Here is a 10,987-nt window from a genome sequence, read left to right as displayed (position 1 = left end):
CCCCGCGCAGGGGGGCGAGGGGCTCGTCCCGGCGCGGAGGGTCCTGCGCAGTGATGCGTTTTTCGGCCGCCGATCTTTTTTTTCAAGCTTTCCCGTGATTTATTTTTTTTTTCCCCTAAGCCTCTGCCCGGCGGGAGGAGGAGGAAGGAGGGAGAAGCGATGCGCAAGATGGAGCAGCCGCTGGCAGCGCGGCGGGGCCGGGAGCCGGGCCGGGAGCACGGCAGGTAGCCGAGGAGGAGAGAAGGTAGGCGAGGGAAGGCGAGGGAAGGAAGGCGAGGGGCCGGCCCCGGCATGGGGCCGTGCCGGGGGGAGCATCGCCCCGCAGAGCCGCGGGTCGGAGCGGGCACCGTCCCCGTCTCCATCCGTGCGGGCTGAGCCAGACCTCGAACGCGGTCTGCGAGGGTGACTCTGAGCGGTGACAGTTCCCGCTGCTTCAGGTGCGGGTGCAGCGCTGGGTGCCTGCGTGTGCCGGGGTGTTTCACCCCGTTGCAGATGGAGCGATCTCCCCCTGCCGGGCTGCGCTCCCGGCGCCGCGAATGAAAAATAACAGCATCGAGCCGAGGCAATACGTTAATGCGAGGTGCTGGGTTTTTAGGAAGAAGGGTAAGAATTGTCTGTAGGGCGGCACTTCAGTCCTGTGTCCGCAGAAGCAGAGACAGGAGCTTTGCTTTGCAGAACTCGGCTCGAAATAAATGTCACCAGGTCTTGTTGTGCCCAAGGACCAGAGTTTTAAAAACCAGTCCTTGTGCGTGTTAGTGGCTTTCCACCCTAAACCTGGGGCTGATATCACAATTTTAATAAACAGTACATTCCACGGTAAAAAGTATGACATTTTGTTTCTTTTAAAGTTTGCAGAGGGATGCTCATTATTTATTTACGTCGATAGGTTGTACATGTGAAGCCTGAACAGTAAGAAACCTCATCACCACACACAGTTACTCAGTGTTTTCAGACATCTCAAGGAACAACATCTCCAGAGCTAATTGCAAGATACATCATTTACTGCCACACAAAATGAAGCCCTAATCCTTGCACGCAGCTGCTTCCAGAGAAGGTCCTGAGTGATGTGAGGTTCCCTGTAGCATCAGGGCCCAAACCAGGAGCGTGTTGCTGCAGTGCATCCCCAGGATGTAGATGAAGTCATAGGGAAGAGAGAGATCTTCCTGAAGTCAGTACAAGTGCAGGACACAGCATCTGGCTGAATCACACTCAATATCTCTGTAGACTGCAGGCTCTAGATGATAATATAATCACACTTTAATAGGTCTGAATTTCTATTGATTTTTCTTTGGAACTGTCTTAAGGAACACTTTTAAAAGCTTTTATGCTGATCATTATCTGTTCATAAACATATTTTTTGTAGTCTGCATTTCTCATCCTTTGGCACTACCTTGCTGCTGGTTATACCTGCAACAACTGCTGGTTGTCCTTGACTCTTGACGTGTTCCTCGGCTCCTGATGTTTCCTAGGGAAGAGGTGGGTGACTGAAATGTCATTTCTCTTCCAAGGTGAAAACCTCAACCTTGCTTACACCTCTGGGACCCAGTGGCTGGAGTGTTTGAATTACATTCATTAGGAACTTCATGCTTCACACTTTGAAACTAGATTTAAACCTCAAAGATGCGTGTCTTCTTCATGGGATCAAACGTCTTCTCTTTGCTTCTTTTCCTTGTCTTTGACACATTTAAATGTGTTTTTATTCTTTTACTGCATGGAGGAATAAATACTGTGCTGGTTTCATCAGGCTGGAGCTTGAGAGGGGGAAATACCTACTTTTCTGGCTCCATTGAGCTCTGATTTGCCTTTCATAAGGGAGTTTTGAGTCCTTTGCTTTCTGCACATGGGTCTTGTCATCCTGTGCAGGATGATGTCAGTGGCCTGGCAGAAGCATCTGTCTATCTTACAGACAACAGAGGAAGTGAAAGAACTTAAGAGTACTTACAGACTTCCTCAAAAAAATATCCCCAGCAAGGATGAGGTCTTGGATATCTGGACTGACCTTCAGCTATCCAGACTGTACTAATGATGTTCAGGGAGGGTCTCAGAATATGTGGAGGGGGCTGAGCAAACAGGATGACTCTTCACAGCCATGGCCCCCAGGAGGCTTAGCTGACCTCCTAAATTACATTGTTAGGACCTTGCCTCTGTGGCTTCTTTACCATCATCACACTTTTTTGCTACTTTTGTGGTCTTTCTATATGGTTGTCCCCAGTCCTGCTTCTCCATCTGTGTTCTATCTGTGCATGAGCAGAGAAAATAACAGAGATAATAATACCCTCTTTCAGGAACAGTGTGCTGTGAATTTACGGGTCACAGTTAGCATTAGGGTTGCCAGCAAAGTAGGTTTTTTACTCAGACAGTTCAGGAATTGAGGATCTTTATCCCAGATCCCCACAGCCACAAGGGCTACAGGAGGGACCAAAGCTAGCAAAAATGCTTCTCATCTTCAGACTCAATAATGAGATAGGTTAGTAGAAACCCATCATCTGTGGTTTCTCTGGGGTGGCTGAAGAACAGACTCAGCCTGGATCCCCAGCACTGGAGCTGTTCCTTGCAGTGGAGGGCTGGGTGACAGCTGGGCTGGGTGAAGGTACCAACACCCCAGGCAGCCCTGGCACACCCCCCTCGTTTAGAATGTGGCTGCTCCGTGCTGCACACGTCATCTTCTGCCAGTGACAACTGCCCTGTGGGACATGTGTCCAAGCTGGGCTGTCCTTGGTGAGAGCAGATGGAGCTTGGACACACACACACAATCTTGCTGGTTTCTGCTGTCCTGATGGTGACCTCTGGAAGACGCCCAGCAGGGCTGGATGAACAGAGGGTTTTTAACTTAGTGAAGATCATTGCACTGAAATGGGGCACGATGGGGTCCACAAACAAGGTCTTTGCTTCTTACCTCATCACGGAAGGAGGTATAACGTGAGCCCTGCTGTTCACCAAGGTGTTTTTCTATTAATTTTTATTAACTTCCTCAAGCCTCCTGGGCACTAACGGATGCCAGAGAGGTCCTACAGCAGCACGCGTTGCTGGAGGTGCCAGCTGCAGCCCAGGCAGTTTTCAGGTCAGATAGATTTGTGTCCAGGAAAGCAAGACGGGACGGTGCCCGGGCTTCTTGCTGCGCCTCAGCGTGCGCACACACGGACACACACTCTGCACAGCTTATCACCGCTTTACCAAATAACCCCGGGCATCCCGCCCCCACCGCCTGGGCTGCAGGGCCACGGATGCCGGCCGGGCCGCGGGCTGCTCGCCCTGCCAGCCCCACCCGGGCCCCGAGCCCCCCGGGGCCGTCCCCGCTGCCGGGGCCGGGATCCCAGCACGGCAGCCCAGCCGCCATTTGCTCTCCCCGGCGGCGCCTCCCCCGGCCCCGCCGCGGCTCCCGCCCCGCCTCGCTCCCTCCCCGCTCCATCCAGCCGGCATTTCCTGCGCCGGCCGTGGCCGCGGCGGGGCCCGGGGCGAGGCCACCCTACTCCCGCGGGGGGGCTGCGGACCGGTCGCGGAGCTCCTCCCGCAGCCGGCGGGGCGGGGGCTGCGGGGCCCCGCGGGCGCTGCGCGGTGCCGCCCTGCGGTGCCGCCCTGCGGAGGGCTCGGCGCAGCCGCGGGCAGCGCGCGGCCCTGCCGGCGGTGAGGAGGAGATGGTGGCACCCCCGGCAGCGGCGGCGAGGACCGGCAGTAAGTACATAACTCACCGCCGGCAGGTAGCTGACAGGCTTTGGTCAGGCCCTCTCCCCCCCCCCGCCTCGGCTTGTTGACCCGGACACGAGAAAACTCAACACCCGGGAGCGGAAAATTAATAAATGTGCAACTGCAAAGTTTTCTAGGCGTGTGCAGGTCGTCTTGATTGTGTTGTTTATTAAGCGCGGCGCGGGCTGTGGCGGTCTGGACGGGGCTGGCAGGCTGCTAACATCTTGGCTTTTGTTCTAGCCTTGCCGCGGATCAGGCTGTCATGGAGGGGACCAGGCAAACCAGGATTTGTCGTCCACACAAGATAAGTGAATCGTCAAAGGTTCGTACCTTCCGCGTTGCACACCAAAACTGCAGGTGAGGGAGGTGACAGGAAGGGGTGCAAAGGATGTCCTTTGGATGGACAGGTTTGGAGGGATGTCGGTGTTCTGAGCTTTTAAAAGCAGGTGTGAAGGCAGCGAGTGGTCTGCCTGCCCAAGTGTTTTGGGTAGAAGTTGCTACCTAGTGATTAAAAAAAAAAAAGGCAGCAACAGCAGCAGCAAATGGGCATCTGCTCATTGTGACTCATAACTTAAATAAGAAACCCACAGCATCACAACACAGTGTTTTCTCTACGCCAAAAAATTCAGTCATTAAATGCAGTGTGTTTATTTTGGGGAGTTTTCCTTGGCCATAAAATCCAGGCTAGTTACAGAGGCAAAGCTGGGATTACTTTTTAGATTTAGTCTTTGTTTTGTGCAGGATGAGAGTCTTGATCCTGCAAACAGTATCTATTCCAGTGAACTCGAGGTTTTCTTCGGTTTGTGAGGTTAATTTTCTTTGTGTAGAATCTCTCTCTGCACAAATAAGTCGATTTTACTTGGGAACCAAGAGAAAGCCATCTTAGGTAGCTCTTTAATTAGATCATCGGGATAATGGCCCAAGATTTATCAGATATTAATATCAGCTGTAATGATTATGTTCACTTTGCTTCCTACCAGTGAAAACTGCTTTTCTGTTCTGTTGGGAGCACTAGGTTACAGATGCTGCAGAGCAAGTACCTTGTACTACCAACAACAGCTAGAGGAGAAAAACTTTTCAGTGCCTGTATCTGTCTTATCAAAGTTGAATGAGACCAATCTCGTATTCTCTTGCACCAGGGATGAGCAGTGGTACTGCATGCACAATCTAAAAGATACTAGATCTTTGAATCCAAAATAAGTTAAAATACTGCTCTAATATAATTAATGATAAATAGGACTAATTTTTAAATGCATTCCTAGCAATATACTCTTTCCCTGAGTGCTGATCCTGTCTGCCATTTAAATGGTTTAGTCTGAATCTAATAATAATTCATCACATTACAAATGAATTACTTTGACAGCATTGTTTTATTTTCTTGCTTAGACAGCAGCTGTCACTATCTGTTAAACTTAGAATTACTAGATAATGCTAAAGCTGTTGTGCATAATATAAATAGCTTGAGAAAGATGTTAGTGTTTAGTATAAAATTAGTCTTAGTTTCGAAATGTGCAGCTACCGGCGTCTGTTATTTGCTCACTGAACGAATGAACTCACTAAGCTGCTGAAATATGTTAATGTATTCAGAATCCATCCAGTGCCATATGCAATGATTTTATGCCTGATTTCTGAAGCAGCAGCAGATCTACGTGGCAACAAGGATTTTAGGAGTACAAGTTGTCAGGCGTATTTGTGTTCAGGATTATGCTGCTGACTCGGCAGTCAGCTAAGTAAATGGGGATCTCTGGCAAATCTTATATTCTGGTGTAATCTCGTTATGCATGATGGTGGTATTAGAGAATATTAGGGAGAAATGATCAGCCAGTTTACGGAGACTAGAGGGAATAATGTTTTTGATTTAATCCAATAACTGTCCCTCCTGATTCAGACTCAGAAGAGGGTGCTGTAAGATGTTATTGTCTGTTCATCCACTGTCCTTTATCGTACTTGCCACAGATCTCATTTGTCCTTTGCTATATTTATTCTTCTTGCCACCTCCTCTAATGCCTGGTCCCTGCTTGGGCTCCTGCATGGTATCAGCATTTCTCAACCTCAGAAAAATAGAGATAAAAAAACTGTACAGTCCTTAAACCCCATGCTTTTTTTTTCCTGTTACATGTTTCTGGAAGTTTTGTTCCTCAGTGGAAGTTACTTTGTTGTCTATGCCTTCAGATTAATTTTAAGTTCAGAGATACGGTGAGGCATTGAGTATAAGGCAAATCACAAAGAGTTTTGGCCCAGAAAACTTCTAATTATTGAAGCCTCTTCACTTGGATTGGTTTAGCTCTGTACACTTGCATGTACCAAGTGACTCCAACAGAAGGCTTTTTGGCAGCTCAGTCTCCATTGTTTAGAAAAGAGCATAAGCAAAGCTAAGGAGAAACCACTGGGCTGTCACGCTAAGAGCAGCACATTTGGTTATTAATTTGGGTCTGATGCTGGGCAGACTGCCTGTTGCTGTACCACCAACTGCTGAAGGGCAGACGTGGGAGGTCAGGCTCCCAAGGTTGGTGTTAGCTCAGGAGGATTGGCTGCCATCACGTCTGGACAGTGGAGAGCTGCGTGCATGAGTCCTGGTTATCTCAGCGTATCAAAAGTGCAATTACCAAGTTTTGTACACAGAGTGTGTGTCTGGTGAGAGGGCTGCGTGCGGGGGAAGAAAAATAATTGGTTGTAGGACTTGAACCTTTCCCACCCGGGTGGGTAGAGAGGTTTAACCAACCCATTAATGGCTTAGCCAGACACAGTGATCATGTGCTTTCTGTTTGGGGAACCAGCAAGGCCACAGACAGGATTTCTAGGAGAAGCAACAGTTCAGTGAAGGAAAGGTTGAATGCCTGAGAGGGTTGAAGAGACCTCTGGTCATCTGTTTGGCTGTTTTCAGTGTAGATATGGACCAAGACACCTTTTCTGGGTGTCATTTCTGGGAATCCAGTCTGAGGGTGTACAACTGGGTGAGACCCAGCGTCCTACATCCAGAACTGGTCAGAGCTAGCTTGGGTACAATAGAAAGATGTGCTTCCTTTCCAGCTCCCTTCATTTCTCTTACGTGTTCTTACAGGCTCTGCAACTCTGCCTGTTTTGGATTTGGCAATTAAAGTTATGTATTTGCATTTAGCTTAACCTGGCTTTTATTAAGAGAGATCACAGGGTAGCTGAGTGTACCACCAAGCATTCCATTGCTCCGGGAGGGTGGTCCTAAAAGCTGCATCGCTCGATGTCCTGGGGTGACCAGCCCCTTCAGCACATATCCTGCAGGATGTTCATGGGGTAACAGAAGGTTTCCATTTTGGTTCTTAAAAAGGGTAACATGAGTCTGTGAGACAAGCAAACACTGGTTGCCCGAGAAGCTCCATGGCACATACAGAGCTGGTGGGAATGATGTCTGGACCAGTGGGATCCCAGAGACATGTTCTGAGGGGATTTTCCCCCTTCTCTAAAAGAAAAAATATTTGGTTATATTCGTTAAAACCAGGACTACCTCAGCTTCTGGAAGCAAGAAGTCGTCTTACGGGAATAAGTTACCCACATGTGTGGCTTTGCACATAAATAAACAGCTGTTATTTTTGAATGCAGTGTGTGTGCCTGGAATAATATGGAAAGAAAGAGAGGGGGTTTGCCCTAACGAGCTTAGAAATGCAGAGTTCTGAAAAGATTTAGGAGGGGGTAGCTGTCAAGTAAGCACTAACCCAAACAATGCATGGGCTGAATGAAAATTTGGCATACTGCTGCATGTGTGTCTCCCACTCCAAATATTTAGCGAGCAGTTTAGTTGAGAAGTCTGTGAGGAGTCATCTGGGGGACAAATAAGGAAGGAAATGTCAGCAAGATGTCTGGAAGACAATGAGTGGAAGAGATTCAGAAAAGTGTGCCTGTATAAATCATCAGGGAGGAGGTCTGGATGCAGCATTGTGGAGGAGGTGGGAGTAAGTTATATTAAAAAAGGGGAGTAGGAAGCTGTAAAAGTCTGCATAGGCCTTTCAAAGTGAAGGTAAGGAGCTTGGGCTCATACTGTGTTACTTGCCAGCTGAGTCAAGTCAGCATTTCTAATAAATGTGCAGTACAAGTAGGCTTTGTCTCTTCATGTATCACTTCATCTGATGAGGAAACGCTTCATGCACGCTGAAATTTATCTTGGTAAAGATAACATCTGCCTGATAGAGTTTGTTTGTTCCAGGTGTACAGGTGGGATGACCACTCTAGTCTAGTTCTTCAGAGCCTGAACGAGCAGAGGCACCGAGGCCTCTTCTGTGACATTGTCCTCGTGGTGGATGAACAGCGAGTCCCAGCCCATCGGAACCTCCTCGCTGTTTGCAGCGACTATTTCAACTCCATGTTCACCATTGGCATGCGAGAGGCCCACCAAAAAGAGGTCGAACTGTTTGGAGCCTCTTACATTGGTCTGAAGGCTGTGGTGGATTTCCTTTATGGCAGTGAGCTGTCTTTGGATGGAGGCAATATCGACTATGTGCTCGAAACAGCTCACCTGCTGCAGATCTGGAAGGTGGTCGACTTCTGCTGCGAGTATCTGGAGAACGAAGTGAGCGAGGAGAACTACCTGTACCTGCAGGAATTAGCCTCTATTTACAACCTGAAGCGCCTCGACTCTTACATCGATTCTTTCATCTTGCAGAACTTCGGGACGCTGTCTTTCACCCCGGACTTCCTGCAGAACATTTCCTTGCAGAAGTTGTGCCAGTACCTGGACAGCAGCAACGTGCAGCAGGAGTGTGAGCACGACCTGCTGCAGGCTGCCCTGCAGTGGCTTACCCAGTACCCGGAAAGGGAGAACGAGGCCTACCAGGTTCTGGATAACATTCATTTTCCCTTGATACCTAAAAGTGATCTCCTCCATCGAGTCAAGCCGGCAGTCTGCTCCCTTCTTCCCAAAGAAGCCAACTGTGAGGGGTTTATAGAGGAGGCAGTGAACTACCACAACAACGTGACGGCCCAGCCGGTGCTGCAGAACAAGCGGACGGCCCTGCGGACCTGCGAGGAGAGGCTCCTCTTCGTGGGCGGGGAGGTTTCCGAACGCTGCCTGGAACTGAGTGATGATACCTGCTTCTTGGACATCAGAAAGGGGCAGTGGGTGGCAGAGACCCCCCTCCCAGCCAGGCGAAGCCACCACTGCGTTGCAGTCTTGGGAGGCTTCATCTTCATAGCCGGAGGCAGCTTTTCGAGAGACAATGGAGGGGATGCAGCTTCCAATCTCCTATATAGGTATGATCCCCGCTGTAACCAGTGGATAAAGGTGAGACTTAAGCTGTATTATTTCTCTGTTTAAAGTCCTTAATGTGTAGAGTGTTTTCTTCTCCTTGGTGGAAGGACAGGGCTTGCTAGAATAGCCAGTGTAGCAACACTTGCAAGGGGCAAATCAAGTTAAGTTGAAAAAGCATCTACTAGAATCCTTCATGAGAATGCTTTAAGTTAACACACAGTGAAAGACTTTGGGACAGATTTTCAGCTTCACTGGGGAATTGGGCATCTCATCTGTGAAATTTCTGCATCCACCTGCAACTCTTTAGATTGCTTTTGGGAGTAATGGTCGAATGGACTTAACAGACACAATTGCTTAGTTCATCTTTCTCGAGCAATAGCACGTAGAAATAAAAATGGGTCTGATGCAAAAAGAAAATGTCTCTGATGTTTGCCAAAGGTGTCTGTGCTAAAAGCAGCTCAGAACAAGCTATTCACTTCCAGTCCTGCTGTAGAACCCTGCGGCCAGTGTAGGACCTGTAAAATGTTACACTTCTCCCATGTTTTGAACCAATCGTCCTGTGTGGTTCAGTTGTGTTTCTGACTGGTTCCAAGTTACGTTTCTTGCAGAGTTTTGGAAGGAGGCCCATGTAACTTTGTAAAGTCACTTTATAGAGTGACCTGTCTCTTAGATCCTTTCTGTTGTCCCCTTTTTTTTTTTGAACAGGAGTGCAATGTAACACACTACTGCAGAAAACCAGAAGGGTTTTAGTAATATAATGGATCCAACCCAGTACCTCTCCTTTTCAAATAAATTGGAAGAAGCAGATTCTATCCCCCACAAGAATACATGAAGTCAGCTTGCTTGCCAGCTCTATGAAGATGTCAGCATGTTGTGTTTCTTTTGACAGGTTGCCTCCATGAGACAACGCCGTGTAGATTTCTACCTGGGAGCTATTACTGACATGCTGGTAGCTGTTGGTGGCAGGAATGAAAATGGGGCGCTTTCTTCAGTTGAGACCTACAGTCCTCAGAAGGATTCATGGTCCTATATAGCAGGCTTGCCAAGGTAATAGAGGTCTTTGGAAAGTTATCCCATGTTTGAAGAGCAGTAGTAAAGGGAGCTTGTGTGGCTTTAGCTGATGAATGGGTATCCCTAGAAGGGAGGCAAGGGGATATCTAACCAACATGGAATCAGCAATTAACAAACCACATCAGCATTTGGTACTTGAGCAACCATCTCTTCCAGGCAGCAAGCCTCCTGTCAGCTTGATTGGTTTTCATTTTTGTCCTGAGGTAGATTGGAAGGATGGGAGGGAGAGCTGTTGTAATTTCCCTGTACTATTCTTAAAGTACTTTTCCTGAGCTCACCTGGGAGTCTTTTCAAAGGCACTGTTTAGATCTTGGTCAAAGGCTTTTGTAATTTTTTTGGCCTTACTTTGTCACCTGGTTGTGACTGTTTTCCTTGCAATGTGTTGCTCTATGTTTGGCTGCTCAGGTTGGCTGTTGCAGATAAACCATGTTTACCTGTATTGCAAGTAGATAACCCCAGCAAAGGGGACTTCTCTGTCTCTTAGTCTGAGTTGAAGCTTGGTTCTTCTACTTTGGAGGAGCTTTAGGATTTCAGCTCTTCTTGTAGCAGCACCACAAGGCATTGCTTGTATCTTGAATCAATGTTTGAGTGGTGACTTGGTGAGAATGGTAGGACAGCATTTCATTTGCAAACAGCTCTTCAGATTTAGTCCCTTTTCACATCCATGGGAATGGCAGGAGTGTTGGCCATATGAGCAGTATTTTCATGGTGCCTGAAACCTGCAACTTCAGCAGCAGTGCTCACTTGGTGGTGGCACTGTGAGCAAGATACTTGCAATTTGAGTTGAGATTTCAGGCTTTTTTCCCTTATTCCATGAGCTGCAGAGCCATGGGCAGCCAGTGAAGGCACAGGAGCCTGTTGCACAGTTCTATTTTGGGCAGATGCTGCAATGTGAGGGTGATCCAGGCTCACAGCTGGGCTTGAGGACTGTTCAGAAGCAGGATGCTTTTTTCCATTTTATTTCTGCTCACATAGGCAGATATTGCAGTTGAGCCTAAACACCAGTCTTCCCTG

General features: G+C 48.3%; 1 protein-coding gene across 2 annotated transcripts in view; it reads left to right on the top strand.

Annotated features, from left to right (window-relative positions):
- Positions 1–10,987, top strand: part of KLHL36 (kelch like family member 36) — a 36,741-nt gene that overhangs the window by 17,407 nt on the left and 8,347 nt on the right. The window contains exons 2-5 of one of the 2 annotated variants that reach the window (XM_051629308.1): positions 121–244; positions 3,925–4,006; positions 7,862–8,935; positions 9,792–9,949. In XM_051629308.1, coding sequence (XP_051485268.1) covers positions 3,947–4,006; positions 7,862–8,935; positions 9,792–9,949 — 1,292 coding nt within the window. In that variant the 5' untranslated portion in view covers positions 121–244; positions 3,925–3,946. Of the gene's footprint in view, positions 1–120; positions 245–3,483; positions 3,673–3,924; positions 4,007–7,861; positions 8,936–9,791; positions 9,950–10,987 lie in introns of those variants that run through there. The other variant, XM_051629307.1, reaches the window with a different exon arrangement.

This window comes from Apus apus, chromosome 11 (assembly GCF_020740795.1).
Source record: "Apus apus isolate bApuApu2 chromosome 11, bApuApu2.pri.cur, whole genome shotgun sequence".
NCBI lineage: Eukaryota > Metazoa > Chordata > Aves > Apodiformes > Apodidae > Apus > Apus apus.
The sequence above is the reverse complement of the archived record's forward strand: the minus strand, read 5'-3'. Positions and strand labels throughout refer to the sequence as shown.